A 15,863-nucleotide genomic window follows, 5' to 3' on the forward strand; every position below is an offset into this window, starting at 1 on the left:
CTGGGAGAGGAGCGATGGAAATGGGGCCGAACTTGCAGGAGTAGGCAGACCACGAGGGCCAGACTCCCACACACTGGACTGCAGAGGAGTGGGAGTCGTGAATAATTTCTTAAAGAGGGAGGACAGGTGCAGTTGTGGTGGTGCATAAGTGAGTTTTGCTAGAAATACTGAGCACCCGCTTTATTCCAGGTAAAATGTTTTGTGTATTATGTATTATTTCCTTCGTCCTCATAACATCTCTGAATGGGCAATTATTATCCCCACTTTGCAGATAAGAAAAACGAGCTGGGAGAGAAATCACACCTATCTAAGGTCACACTGTTAGTAACTGGCAGGGCTAGGACTTGAACCCAGTTTGGCTTGGTGCCAGTGACCCAGGCAATGTAGTCACAGGTCAGAGCAGGTGGAGGGAAGCAGAGCTATGGCTTTGACTTTGGCCTTATTAGGAGAGCCCCTGCAGGAACTGGAGAGAATGGCAGGCTAGGAGACTTGGCAGCACAAGGACTTAAGCACCCCTTGGTCACTGAACCATGGAGGTCATGCTGACCTTGGCCGGAGTGGCATTGGTGGAGTGATGGGGTGGAGACCACATTGCCTGGAGTGTGGTGATATACACGGCAAGCGAGTGAGGAGAAAAGTGCAAAGGGCCCTTTCTTGCCTCCCTTCAATCTTTTTCTTCGCTAGAGCCGATTGAATGTGCGGCAAATTTGGCATGCAGACTCTGAAGCCAAATTAAGTGGGTTTGAATCCTGGCTCTGCCACTTACTTGCTGTGCAACCTTGGGCAAGTTACTTGAACTCTCTGTGCCTCAGTTTTCTTATCTGTTCAATAAGGATAATAATAGTAATGAGTAACCTGTCTCATAGAGGTTTTGTGGGTACTGAGTGAGGTAACATGTAAAGGGCTTAGTTCAGTGTCTGACACATAGGAAGAAATACGGGTATTAGCTGTATTGATATTACAAGTCCGATACCGTAGGACATTCACTGTAGAAAATACTTTAGGATCTTCTGACCGCTCTCGGGGGCATTGCATCCTCTCTCCCTGCCTGCCTCTCCAGCCTCATCTGACAGCACGCTCCTGGCCCTGTGTGTTCTAGCCACTCTGGCCTTCCCACAGCCCCTGGAAAGCACCAAGCTCCCTCCTGCATCGGGGCCTTGACACACGCTGTACCTTCTGTGGGAATACTCACCCAGGCCTTCTCACTGGTCACCCGTGTTCAGACAACTGAGTCTCATCGGGGGAAAACTCCTGTGGACCTTCTAGGCTCTGCCCAAGCCCTGTTCCACCTTCTCATGGTGCCATATATAACCCCTCTATAAACGCACTATAAACACAGCACGCATGCAATTTTACAAGGTTTGTTTTGTTTTGTTTTGTTTTTTAACAATCTGATACCTGTTCGCCTCCTCTATTGGCCTGCAATTTTTTTTTTTTTGCTGTCAGGGACTGTGCCTGTATCTGTTCACCGTAGTATCCCAGCACTTTGCACACTGCCTGGTGCAGGGCAGAGAGTCAGTGGAGAGCTGCGAGGGTACACTGAGCATTAGCGAGGAGGAAATAGGCCGCGAGAGGGCAATGGGCTCTGCAGGCAGCCCCCGCCCACGCTGAAATCTCCCAGTGAGCTCAGCAGCCCCATGTTACCCTCAGCCCATATCCTCATCCAGAGCCAAATGTGCTTTATCCCTCCCGGGAAAGCCAGGCTTGCTGGGCACAGAGCTGCTTCCTATCTGGGTGTTCACAGATAACGCCAGCCTCATTTTCACAGCCTCAGGCCTGGCCTTGCTTGAAATTCCATAAGACTTTTCAATATACAGGGGATCTCCAGAGACAATTACCTTGGAATGAAGGTTTCCAGGAATGCTTGTTCTGGGTAGCGTTTTCTCATCCCAACTGTAGGCTCCTAAAGCTTCCCAGAGTTAAGTAACACAGTTACAGAGTTAAATGACATCAAAGAATGGGAGGCACTCTGCAGCCCCAGCAGCAGGTGAAACAGGAGACGTGGAGGCCTGACTTGCAGAGTTGAAGAAAGCTGCCTGCATGGAGAGGGGGCAGGGGCAGCTGGCCTCCCCAAGGGCAGAAAGCTGGGGTGAGGGGGTGCCGTGTAAAAAGGTCAGAGAAGAAAGATCTGGAAGCTGATCAGAGATAGAAGAGAGGATCTGAAAGAGGATTCAAAGGGAGCTGGAGAGGCCATGTGATTCATTCTCCCCAAAGGAGAATCATGTTTCGAGGAAGGGGCTGGGGAGAATGACTGGCTTTCCAAGCTAGGTACTGGATTTTTCCCAGTTTTCCAAAGGACAGACAGCATGAGGTATGGGAGGCCTGGACCCCACATGGGTCCACAGGGACAGAGTCACACCAGAGAAGCACATTGTGTCAACATAGTTGTGTGTGTGCTCCAGGTCACCCGGGAAAGGCCGCAGGGGGCGGAGTGGGGGACGCGGTGACCAGTTAGGGCTGCACATACACGGAACAGGCCTTCCTGCCTCCAAACATGCCCACAACTCATCATAAGGTCTCCATAAGCCCTTGCTAAGATGATCCTCATTGTCAAGTTCAATAGCAGCAGCAGCAGCAGCAGCAGCAGCAGCAGCATTGTCATCCCAACAGCAAATACCTACTGGCTACTTACTTTGAACCAGGCCCCATGCTCAGCATTTACAGACGTGGCCTCATTCATCTTCTCAACAGTTCTAGGAGCTAGATACTGTATTATCCCCACGTTATAGATAAGCAAACTGAGGCTTAGAAAAAGTTGAATAAATGACATGCCCAAGGTCATACAACAAGTAAGTTGAGTGCGAGTCCAAGTAGTTCTAGGCCATGCTGAAAACTAAGTCCAATTACCCCCTCTACTGCCTTGCTAGCCCCTTATTGATAGGGCAGCACTCTACACTTTTATGATTTATAAGGCTCTTTCACAACCAACATCTCTCTTGACTCTCACATAACATTGATAGGCAGGTATTGCCCCATTTTACAGTGGAGAAAAATGAGTTCCAGAGAAGGGAAGTGAGTTGCACATGGACATTTGGACGTCAAGGAGCAGAGGCATTGGCAGGTCTCCTGACCCATCCCACCCTCCCATTAGCATGGCTGTGTGTAAGGGAGGGCAACCAGGCCCGGTGGAGGAGGCAGGCCTGAGGCTGCAAGAGGTCATAGCCGGGCACGGGGGCTCACGCCTGTAATCTCAGCACTTTGGGAGACCAAGGCTGGTGGATCACGAGGTCAGGAGATCGAGACCATCCTGGCTAACACGGTGAAACCCCATCTCTACTAAAAATATAAAAAATTAGCTGGGCACGGTGGCGGGTGCCTGTAGTCCCAGCTACTCGGGAGGCTGAGTCAGGAGAATGATGTGAACCTGGGAGGCAGAGCTTGCAGTGAGCCAAGATCGCACCACTGCACTCCAGCCTGGGCGACAGAGCCAGACTCCATCTCAAAAAAAAAAAAAAAAAGAGGTCAGCGCCATGGTGCTAGGGCACTGCTGAGTGAGAGGGACGGAATTTTGCCTGAAAGGCGGCAACAGCTGTCTGAAAAAGAAGAGAAGGAGATGGGAAGGCTTTGCTGGCTTCTGATGGTCCCGGATCTGGTACTGCCATTAGACTGCTCCTCATGCCGTTCTCAGGAAGCCGAGTGGGAGCAGCGGGCCCAGGCAGATGCAGATCACAGCCTTGTTGTGAAAGCTCATCTTCCTCCCAGCCAGGCTCATGTCCCAGGAGAGGACCAGTGGCCACACCAAGCCTTCAGGCGTTGATAGAAATGGTGGCAGCTGCATGGCCCCTATTAATCTCCAGGAGGTCAAAGAGAGTATGTTTTGGAAGTCACCTCCAGGCAGGCTCCTGCCTGCCCTCCCCTTGTAAACTCTACAAACATCCAGGAGATAAAAGAGGGGGCCTCTCAGAGGCAGAACACAAAGCTCTTCAAAGAACACTTTCAGTCAAAAATAGGGAGAGGAGACAGAAGTCTTTCTCTCGGAGGGAATGTATTTCTGTACCCCTGTGCGGGCGCACATCCGCCCCGTGCCACAGCCAGGCACATGGGATGCATGGAGCACTCTTTGCTTCCCTTCACCAGTCTTTTTCTTCCTCCGGCAGACCTACCCTGTGGCTCAAATGGTCCCAGCCTTTTCTGGTTTTCCATCCCCCCTGGGTTATGATTTTAGACCTGCCTTCCCCAGCTGGCCCCTTTCTGAATTTCTTTCCCTAAAATCAAATGTCCCTGCTAGCGGCTGCTCTTCACTGACTAGTCTGGTCATCAGTTTCCTCCTCAGAGTATTCAATACTGCTGACCGCCATCATCCGCTTAAGCAAAGTGGGCGCCACTCGTGTACGTTCTGCCTCTTCTAGTCAGGCACATTAAAGCCGGGGATTTGACAGCCGGAAAGGAGCTTGGAGAACCTCTGCTTGAACCCTTTCGTTTTACAGTTGAGGACACTATTCCGGACGGTGGAATAATTTGCCTAAGGTCATGATGAGGTTGTGGCCCACAAGTGACAAGAGTCACGGTTCTTTTTGGTTTAAAATTTTAAAACTTCGGGAGGCCGAGACAGGTGGATCACCTGAGGTCAGGAGTTTGAGACCAGCCTGGCCAACATGGTGAAACCCCATCTCTGCTAAAAATACAAAATTAACCGGGCGTGGTGGCAGGCGCCTGTATTCCCAGCTCCTTGGGAGGCTGAGACAGGAGAATCACTTGAACCCGGGAGGTGGAGGTTGCAGTGAGCTAAAATCGTGCCACTGCACTGCAGCCTGGGCGAGACAGAGCGAGACTCTGTCTCAAAAAAATAAAAATAATAAAAAATAAATAAATAAAATAAAAATGGTATGTACTTTGAAGCATTCAGAATGTCAACCAAACAGCTGCCACTTTTTTGTTGTTGCAATTACAGAGCGGTACTCAGTTAACAGAACGACAGTTATCATGTGTAAGCTTCATCGGAGTCAACTAAAGATGGTTAAGCCACCGCCCCCATACATAACTACTTTGTGCTGTGCACCAAGAACCTGCTTTAAATTTTTGTGCCAACTCACAACCCCATATTGTGTCAGGCAAGGTTAGTGGCCATTAAAAATACCACCAAGACAGGATTATCTAAAGACACATTCAGTAGTGTGTTAACTAGACAAAAAAAAAAAAAAAAAAGATACTGTACAGTTAAAAAACAAATCCTACATAGCCTTACATTTCACTTATTTTCTTCAAAAGGAATGGGTTTTGTATGGGGGGTGGGTGTCAAATGCTTCACATACAAGAAAAAATGCTCTAGAACCAAATTCATCATCATCACCCTGGTCTTCGTTTTCTTCATCTTCCTCCTCCTCCTCTTCATCTTCCTTGTTTTCCACCTCTTCCTTTTTTTCCTTGCTTTCTTCAGCCCCAATAACTCGCTTTTCTGCTGCATCGACTTTCCTTTAGCTCAGTTTGCAGCAATATCCTTTTGGCATTTTTCCTCCAGCTTCACAGCCCTCTTTTCATATGGCTGCTAGTCATCTGCAGCCGTGTTAGTCCACATCTGCCAGCGCCTCTGCAGCATCACCAACGGACAGGCCAGGATGTTCTCCTTTGATTTGAGGGCAGTACTCAGGAAAGAACAAGATGAAGGTCAAAGGAGGCCTCTTGGGTGTGTTAGGATCCTTTAATGTTTTTTCTGTCTCCCCTTTAGGAGAGATACCGGTTTCCTTTCTCTTTCATAACAGGCCTTTTCCACCTTTGCCCTGTCCGCAGATTTTCCCTTCTCTTTAGCAGACATGGCCTTGCAGCACTGAGTACTTCTGAGAAAACTTGGCAAAGCTGACTGAGACAGCTGGGTGCTGCTTCTCCTGCTCCTCCCAGCAAGTTTGCACAGACTGTGCACCTGATGAGATTTTGCCTCTCAGCTTCTTAGGGTCTTCTTTGCCTGTGTTTAGCTATTTGTCTTCAGCAAGGCACAGAGCTGCCGATTGCCCATCTGGTTCTCACTTGCCCTGGTGCTGTCTCGATGGAGCTCAGTGTACTTCAGTGGCTATGAAAGCAGGAGCAGTCACCAAAAGCCAGGTCTTCTGATGTCCTGTTCCCTGCTCTTTCTGCTGGAGAGCACGCCCACCCCTGCCTGGCCTGGCCCCCACCTGTCCCCTCAGGAGGCAGAGGAGCAGAAGGGCTTGGATGAGTTGTCATTGAACATGCCCCTCAGCATTCTACATGCCCCTCAGCTTCTTACACCAGTGACTCCTGGGTGGAATTGCAGTCCCCCAACTTACTAGTTTGCTTTCATGGCACATTATCTCTTCATCTGAAGGCTGCTTTATAGCATAATGTCTTTTGTTTTGTTTTGTTTTTAAGATGGAGTCTCTCTCTGTTGCCCAGGCTGGAGTGCAGTGGCATGATCTCAGCTCACTGTATCCTCCATCTCCCAGGTTCAAGTGATTCTCCTGTGTCAGCCTCCCCAGTAGCTGGGACTACAGACGTGCACCACCATGCCCAGCTAATTTTTGTATATTTAGTAGACAGTTTCGCTATTTTGGCCAGGCTGGTTTCGAACTCCTGACCTCAGGTGATCCACTCAGCCTGGCCTCCCAAAGTGTTGGGATTACAGGCGTGAGTCACCACACCCAGCCAGAATGTCTTTTTAACTAAGGTAAAATAACAAATGCACATGTGATTGGAATAATCTGATCCCATGTGACTGTTGCTGATACCCCAGTGCGTTCAAGCTAAAGTAGGTAATTGCTCCTCTATGTTGAGACTATGATATTAAGTGCAAGAAACTACCATCACAAACCCTTCATGGCCTCCTTTAGCTTGTCACTGCCCTTTCCTGTCTCCTTCCCTGCCTCCCTTACCCCCAGCGTCCTCTTGACTGGGGACAAAGGAAAGAAAGACTGGGGCCGGCAGGAATGTGCCCACAATGTGCGCATGAAGCTGGTTCCCTGTTTGTAGGGAAGTGTCAGTGAGTGAGTAGACAGAAATGCGCTCTCCAAACATGGGGCGCAAGCTCTCCCTCGGCGTGTGCTCATTCTCTGTGTGCCCAGGGAAGAACCCTGTAGGGAGCTGCTGCCCATTTCCAGATGTGTCTCCATAGGGACTTGCGGAATTGTGTTGGCATAATGTCACTGTTGGCCAACTTTTATCGACTTGTGAAATGATTTCCAAATTTCAATCCAAAGTTTGCCGTTTGGGAGGAAAGCAGGGTGTGAGGAAAATAAAATTGAGGATAGAGTTGTTGACTTTGGTTCATTGATACGGATTTTTTAAAAAACAACCAGAGAAAGGAGCAGATGCCACTTTTACCTCTTGCCCATTTCAACACTTTTAATTTTTCTGATCTTGCCATCTTTCCTCCAGTTTCTTCATTGCAGCCCACTTAACTCTTGTTTCCACCCCTCAAGTTTCAGGTAGGGCTTGGCTACCAGTTTGGTTCGTTTCTGTTGCCTGACACCTGTGCTCAAAAGCTGAATTCAAATCAGTGCCTCTGTTGTGGAGGGGCTGAGGCTCCGAACGGCCCAAGCAACCCTCTAAAGAGTCCCCTAAATGAAGGCGCTAATAATCCTCTAATCAAACCTCACTTTGAACCCAAGGGTCGATTCACTTGCTAGCAGTCATCAGCACTGTCTTGGAGAAATACAGAATGAATCATTCACATGTTCTATTTTCATCTGCACCCTAGTTGCTTTTTAAGGATGACCTCACTGTATAAGGCTCCAAGTTTGTTAAGCTGTGCTGGATCGTGTGACTGCTTTATGGGGTGGAACCTGAATTGGTGATGGAGGATTGGAGTTGAGGTGGAGAAGAAACTGACCTTTGCCAACGAATTTATCCTTCCCATACACACATCATAATTCCCTGGTGTGTAAAATGTGGGCCTGTCTCCCTGCGTTCTTTGCAATGTTTGTACGTAGTCATTCAGAACTCATTAGCCTGTTTGTAGATTGTTGGACCACACTTCACTTTCGTATTTCATCTCTTGCATCAGCTGATCTCCCAGCATTAGAAAATGTAAATCGTTGTAGGCTAGTCTGAGACATAGCGGCCAGGTCATAAAAATATGGCTCTTAACAATTAGTACAGTATAAGGTAGAATCATCAGGGCAGCTTTTTACAAATATAGCTTCCGGGGTCCTACCACCAGAAAGTCTGATCTAGGAAGTCTGGGATGAGACTCAGGAATTCACATGTTAACTGACCCAGCAGGTGATTCTGAGGTCGGTGGCCCCCTAGATAGCATTTTGAGAACCACCATCGAGACTCTTCTTTGGGTCTACTAATGACACCTGAAGTTTCACCTGGACAGCGACGTAAGTGGCCGGTGATCCAGGAGGCCTGAATCCTAGCCAGCCGGGATGAGCTTTGTGACGTTGGGCCACTTGCTCAGTTTCCAAGTCTCTGCTTCCTCACTGTGGGACAAATGGGGTTGCATTAAGGTTTTTCTGATTTCTGTGGTTGCAGCATTTTTACTTTTCATTGTAGCCCCCTTCAGCAAAGTTTCTTACACACCATAAGCACTCAGTGGAGTTCTGTCAACTGAACAGAACAAACACTACTCAATATTGAGAATGGGCCGGACATGGTGGCTCATGCCTATAATCCCATCACTTTGGGAGGCCAAGGCGGGCAGATCACAGGGTTGGGAGTTTGAGACCAGCCTGGCCAGCATGGTGAAGCCCTGTGTCTACTAAAAATACAAAAATAAGCCAGGCATGGTGGCCCACGCCTGTAGTCCCAGCTACTCGGGAAGCTGAGGCAGGAGAATCGCTTGAACTGAGGAGGCAGAGGTTGCAGTGAGCTGAGATTGCGCCACTGCACTCCAGCCTGGGTGATGGAGTGAGACCCTGTCTCTGGAAAAAAAAAAAAAAAAAAAAAGCTATTGAGAACGCAGGAGCCCAATCTGCCAGTTTCCTCCTCCCGAGCCCCTACCCTAGGACACTTTGAGACCGTCTCTGAACAGTCTAGTAGTGATACCCCCGTTTTTAAAATGGTTTATGTATTGAAAGGGATCTAACGGCAAGTGAACATGAGTTATAGCTTCAATATCCATGTACTTTTGTGAGTGATCATTCAGATCTGTATGCTTTGTTGACTTAGAGCCACTCCTCAAGCAAGAAGCCAGACCAGCATCACATCTCCAATAGCAGTGACGGTTGCTGGTCGCAAGTCTCTGTACCTCGTCTCCTGTGGCCACCCGACTGACAGGCTGTCTCTGTTCCTTTCAGAAAGCAGATCTGGCAGTGGCAGGCCTCACCATTACAGCTGAACGGGAGAAGGTGATTGATTTCTCTAAGCCATTCATGACTCTGGGAATTAGCATTCTTTACCGCGTTCATATGGTAAGAGACTTATTTTATAAGCATTTATGTCATTAAAGTTATTTGCATGCAAACACTGAGTTATACGGGAATAATGAATGACTCACGGAAATATTTAGATTTCAAGACTTAAATGCAAATGTGCTGGGCTATTTTTTCTCCTATCAGCTGCACAAACTTGCAAACTGGAGGGATGGAAGAGTCATGCTTGTGGGCTTTCCAGTAAAAATTGCTTCTGCCTCTCTGAATAGCGATGACCAAGAATGGTCATTCAATACTTGGTGGATCCTGTGTTGGTGATTGGCCCCGTGGGTCACTTTGGTCCCTTGCCTGCAGCCCAGATAAGCCACCCTAGCATTTCTCAAGCACGTTGCCAACTTCCAAGTCCACCTATGTTCACTTCTAGTGTTGCAACTGGCGAGGGAATGTAGATTCTTTCTCTCTCAATGATCTGTCCTGGAGAACAAATTGTAGATAATTTAATGTCATTTATATCTGGCCTGCCCTTTTCTGCATTCCATGCCCCCTATCAGAAAGACTCCTCTGGTAGGCCAAGGTAAGTGTCACAGTGAGTTTGTGAGAACACACCAACAGGCAGCAGAGTACAGACACGACCTTCAAGTATACTGGCCGGTGGGAAGAGCAGAGGAAGAGTCACCCTGGCTGGGTCCCATCCATCAGTAGATAATCTTTACAGTGCCAGCAAATAGCTGACTTTGCTAGTTTACCTTACTGGACCAGAAGAGCCTTCCTTTCCTCTTGTTAGCTGAACTGGCTCTAAGTGCAGAGCGTCATACAGATTTGCCCAACACGCTAGTCACTCTCAGTGCCCGTGATTCAGCTGCCATGGTATGCTCCAGAACAGAGCCTGTACCTCAAGGCTGCCCAGCAGGGTAGAGACCAAGAGATCACCCAACATGCCTGCTGAAGAAGTGACCCCTTGCCAGGCCCCACATCCCAGCTCTAAGAAAGGGGGATTGTCCACCTTTGCAGCTCCAGCCTATGCTCCCAACCCTGTAATGGGGGTTGTTGTTAAGGGTTGAATTGTGTCCCCCCAGCCAAAATGTATCTTGAAGTTTTAACCTCTAGGACCTGTGAATGTGACCTCATTTGGAAGTAGGGTCTTTGCAGATGTACTCAAGTGAAGATGTGGCCATACTAGATTAGGCTGGACCCTAATCCATTGTCTGGTGTCCTTATAAAAAGAACGGAATTTGAACACAGACATGTAGAGGAGAATGCCATGGGAATTCGAAGGCAGAGATTGGAATGATGCATTTACAAGCCAAGGAACACCAAGTATTGCTGGCAACCACCAAAAGCTAGAGGAGACAAGGAAGGATCCTCCTAGAGTCTGCAGAGAGAACCTGGCCCCACCAACACCTCGATGTGGCCTTCCAGCCTCCAGAACTATGACATGATAAATTTCTGTTGTTTTAAGCCACCAGTTGTGGTACTTTTTTATGGCAGTCCTGGGAGATGAATACAGCTGTGTCGTTCTTATTTTAGAAATGAGGAAACTGAGTTGTAATCAGTTTAAGAACATGGGCAAGGCCACATGCTAGTAAGTGAAAGAACAGGGTTCAAACCAGGAATGGTGTGTTTGAAGCCTGTGCTTTCTACAGGACAGCAGCTTGCCACCCTCTTGTGTGTGGTCTTTGAATCACTTGCGTAGGGCACTTCTGTGCACCCTTTTTCTCAGTTGGTCCTCAAGATGGTTCTTTGGGGGAAAGAGGGCAGGTATGATAATTCCCAGTTTACAGATATGGAAACTGAAGTCATGCTTGGGGCTAGTTCAGGGCTGAGCCTGGAACCCAGGCCCCTTATCTCCAGGAGGGTGTCTTGCCATCGTTACATCTGTTGGTACTCACTGGGCAGTCTTCCAGCCAGCACCATTTCTGGAGCTCCCCTCCCCCACATTGACCCCTGGAGTCAGGGGACATCCAAAAGAAATGGAGACACACAGCCTTTGTCCAAACTACCCTGCTGTGGCCTGTGGTAGCCACACCACTAGGCTCTGGCCTTGATGTCTAGATTCCTGGAGGGAACTAATGCCCTCCCGGCGACTCAGTGGCCCATCAGGAACCATCTGGTGGAAGGCACCTGACCCCAAATGTTTTCGCCACCGGGAAACACCTACTGCTAGGCTGCCCTCCCCACCTAGGGCACCACTGTCCTGAATACCAACTCTGAGCAGAAAGAAGCCACAATTCACCAACCCTCTGGACATCCCAAATTGGGTTGTTGACTAAATATTTCCTACCACCTGAAGACCTGTATGAGTTTCTCTGCATTCGTTTCTGGGATGTTAACTTTTCTGTCAACTTGGCTAGGTTATGTTGCTTAGATGCTTGGTCAGATACTAGTCAGGTGTTTCTGTGAAAGTATTCGTAGAAAGGATTAACATCTACAGTGAATTGACTTTGTAAAGGAGAGTACTCTTGATAACGTGGGTGGGCCTCGTCCAATCAGTTGAAGGACATAAGAGCAAAACCTGAGGTTACCCAAAGAAGGAATTCTGCCTTAAGTCTATCATATAGAAATCCTGCCTGAGTTTCTAGCCTGCCTGCCTTTTGCACTTATCAGCCCCCACAATCCTGTGAGCCAATTTCTTAAAATAACTTTCCCTGTCTCTCCCAATCTCTCCTTATCTCTCTCCCTCTCTCCATACACACAAACACACACACCTGACTGTTGGGTGAGGATTCCTCTCCTCTCCTGGCCTCCACACTGAAGCACCAGGATGCCACGTGGCTGCCTAGATCTGATTGGTGACAGGGGGCCAAGCAAGAAATGAGTGCTGGGATAAACAGCTTACACTAAGCAGAACTGACAGTTTATACATTTATTCAACAAATATTTATTGAGTGCATTCTGTGTATGAGACACCATGCTTAGAAAGTACCAAAAAGTCAGCTGAGGAGAGAACAATCCCAAATTGACTAACCCAGGGGATACCTGGTTAGAATAAGTCTGAGATGAACGTTGTTATGTCTGAAACAGAGGAGGCCTTAGGAAGATCTGCTGTGGCTAAAGGATGAACTGGTAGAGTCCACCCCAAGAGCCTAATTCTAAAATTACATACTCTATCTCTAATATCATAGTGTTAAGGTAATGAAATTAAACACTGGGTGTTCATTCTTTTGCAATTTTTCTCTAATTGTTATCTGTGAGCAATAATATGGGTAATTTAATCAAATTTATGAACTATAAGGATCAAGAATGTCTATGTTAGTTCTATGTTTATGAGGTCACCTGACTGATGAGTTATTGTTACTAAAAAGTGAGCATCTGGTGGCAATCAAACCTGTGTGCAAATGTAAAAATAATTAACCTAGAATGCCTAGTTAAGAATTATTGCTGAAACCTCCAAAATAATAAGTAGTGGCAAGTATGTCTCTGAAGTCTAAAGAAATCATTTGTGACTTTCCAGCGATCTAAGATTATCTAGGCATTTTCATGAGCACAGATCATCAACAGTTGACTGTGGGATATTTACCTTCTTCCTAACACCGGGTATAATCTCTGTTTCTGTTCAGGCATCCTTAGGACCAAAATAAGAATGTTTTGCTCTTTTTACCACCTACTCCCTGTTACTCACAGGCTGGCTGAGGATTCTGGCTTTGGCGTTTGTTACTGTTTTTCCATCCTGCTTTTTAAAAGTCTCTCTTTCTTTCTCTCTCTCCTCTCTCTCTCTCTCTCTCTCTCTCTCTCTCTCTCTTTCTCTCTCTCACTCTCACTCTCCCCCTCCCTCCCTCTCACCTTCCCTCCCTCCCTTCTGTCTCTCTTTCTCTCTCTCTTTCTCTTTCTCTTTCTTTCTCACCCACCTTAAATGTCCTTTTCTATTCTTATTCTTCCATCTCTCCCTGGATAATCTCACTCCCTCCCAAATCTGTGAATCTAACCCTGGCTGCTCCCCCGAGTTCCAGTAGTGTATTTCTGACACATTTCTTCACATCTCCATCTGGACGTCTCACAGGCACCCCAAAAACTGTGTCACAAACTGCATTCCGTGTGTTTCTGACTCACACTTATCCCTCCTTCCCTGTGCCCCATATCAGGTAATGGAATTTCCATCCAGTAACCTGAGCCATCCTTAACTTTTCTTACCTTACACATTCTATTGGTCATCTCACCTCCCAAAGAGTTCTCAAATACACTGCGTATCACCACTTGTGCCTTGGTTCAGGCTTTCCTAATCTCTGCTGCCATTCCTGCAGCCTGTATCCTCCTTTAGGGCAAGGCATTTCTTGCCCATTACTGGATCCCCATCAAAAGGCAACAGTCATTATATGCATTCACTAAGAAACAGCAGAGTGAGAACCATGGACTCTGGACCCAGACTGTCTGGGTGTATTCCCATCTTTTACAGTTATTAGATGCGTGTCACATACATCTCAGCTTCTTCATTTGTAAAAATGGGTTGTCATGCAAATTAAATGAGAATACGTATGTAATACATTCATAGCAGTGCCTGACATATACACAGTAAAGTGTTAGCTATTATACTCAAGAAATGTGTATTAATTGTTCCTTCATAATCTATTTGCAGCCTGGGTGTTGGTTTTAAAAAAAAAATGTAATCATATCAACCTCCTACTTGAAATCATCTTCACCAGCTGCCCATCACTCACACAAAAAAGTTCAACTTTCTTACATCCAGGTCTTTGCCTGCAGGCGCCTTTGCCCCTTGCTGCTCACTGCTCTTTTGTCAGGTCAGACCCTTCCTGCCTCCTCATGTAGGTTCATGCTCATCTGCTTGCCTCTCAGCCAGCTAACAAACTCTTGCCTGGCTTTCAATACCCAGCTCAAATGGCACTTGCTCTTCCATGTGGCTCCCCTAGATGGAGCTGCTTGCCATCTGCCTATGCTTCTATTATAACACTTTTAGGCTGCATTATATTATTCTTTGTTTATCCCTCTCTCCCTTTGTAGCCTCCAATGGGAGTTATATTAAGGGAAAGATACCCTCTTTTCAGACCATAGATTTTTATATGATTTTTGGTATGGAAAATGGGGTCATCCTAAACATGCAGTATTTACTTAACAGGAAGGAAGGAGAGCAGGTCATAAATCCAGTGATCCTGTGGGCAGTGAATGCTATGCTTTCCTTTGTGCTCCTGATTGGGCAGCACTGAGCCCCAGGAACCTGAGATTCTATTAGGGAACCCTACAGGGCCAGTATTCCAGGCAGCAGGACAAGTGACCCAAATAGATTTTTTTTTTTGTCTTCTGGCCTTTACCCCTGTAGGTCTCGAGAACAAAAAGAGGTGGGAGGCAGATGTTTCAGGCAGCCTAAATGCAGCCTTTGCTCAGGTCTGGCTGTAGCTGCCACCTGAACTCACTGCTCGCTTGTGCGCGCTCTCTCTCTCTCTCTCTCTCTCTCTCTCTCAATGCCTGCATATTCCACACACAACATAGCATCCACCTGAGAAGGTATCAGAATCCGTGTCTGGGGCCAGATGGGCTTCTAGGCTATATATAGATGGTCCAGCCTTTAGCCTTTGTTTTCCCCTGGTACCTCAAGGATGGGAACCAAGTGGCAGAACATCTGAAGTTCAAGACTCTTGGTTTCCCTGGCGCATCAGCTCATCTCCTTGTAATGATAAGTTTAGTATTTGGTATGGCAGTATAATTCCAAGGACATTTTGCAGTCAAGGGTTTTATGGCATTAATGCATACTTTGAGCTCTCAAATATACCTGTGAATGCAGGGGAAAAGAATATGAAAAACCAAAACCATTTGTATTTGACATTAGAGTATATCATGTAGTTTTCTGTCTCTTTTTTTCTGCAGCAGCAATTTACCTAATGATGTTTTGTTCAGATTAATATTAAAGTGAGTTTGTATTCCTCAAGCACACCCTGACTGTTATAGCAAGGCATCATCAGAGTGTGGTAGAAGCCAACCTGGGATTCAGTGTTTGGCCCATAGAACCCCCACATGAATAAATCTCATCCAAACAGTTCATTGTTGCTGGGTGCAGTGGTGCACGCCTGTAATCCCAGCCACTTTGAAGGCTGAGGCAGGAGTATCACCAGGGTTCGAGGCTATAGTGAGTTATGACTGCACTGCAGCTTGGGCAACAGAGCAAGACCCCACCTCTTAAAAAATTAAATAAATTAAAATAAAAATTCAGTATTGACATCTTCAAGGAAATTGGGAATATGTGTAAGATGGTGGTTTGTTGACTCACGTCTCCTAATTTATAAAGCACTTTCATGTACAGTCTCTGGTTTAATGGAATAATGCCGTGAAGCAGGTAGTAGGATTCTCATTTTACAGGACAAAATTCTGAAACTCTGTGAGCCCAGTCAGTGCAGAGGAAAGAGGAAAAGCAACACAATGTTGCAGGGGGCATTGAAACCAGGTTTTTGGTCTCCAAATCTCCATACATGTCCAACTACCTGTCTTTATGGTATCATAGGTGTATTTCTTTTGGTGTCAATGCTATGCTTTAGGTGATTTTTCAAGATCCTTTCCCATCTGAGGGTACTATCTCTGATCCCAGAGAGGGTCCCAAGCCAGCTAGAATATCCGAGACTCCCTGGAAAATGTGAGCTTACCATTTTCCCTCCATAC

General features: G+C 46.9%; 1 protein-coding gene across 6 annotated transcripts in view; it reads left to right on the top strand.

Moving 5' to 3' along the window:
- Positions 1-15,863, top strand: part of LOC105476347 (glutamate ionotropic receptor kainate type subunit 4) — a 484,554-nt gene that overhangs the window by 426,805 nt on the left and 41,886 nt on the right. For all 6 annotated transcript variants that reach the window (XM_071075720.1, XM_071075723.1, XM_071075724.1 and 3 more), the window contains one exon: positions 9,189-9,302. In XM_071075720.1, the coding sequence (XP_070931821.1) occupies positions 9,189-9,302 (114 nt within the window). The remainder of the gene's footprint in view (positions 1-9,188; positions 9,303-15,863) is intronic.

This window comes from Macaca nemestrina, chromosome 12 (assembly GCF_043159975.1).
Source record: "Macaca nemestrina isolate mMacNem1 chromosome 12, mMacNem.hap1, whole genome shotgun sequence".
NCBI lineage: Eukaryota > Metazoa > Chordata > Mammalia > Primates > Cercopithecidae > Macaca > Macaca nemestrina.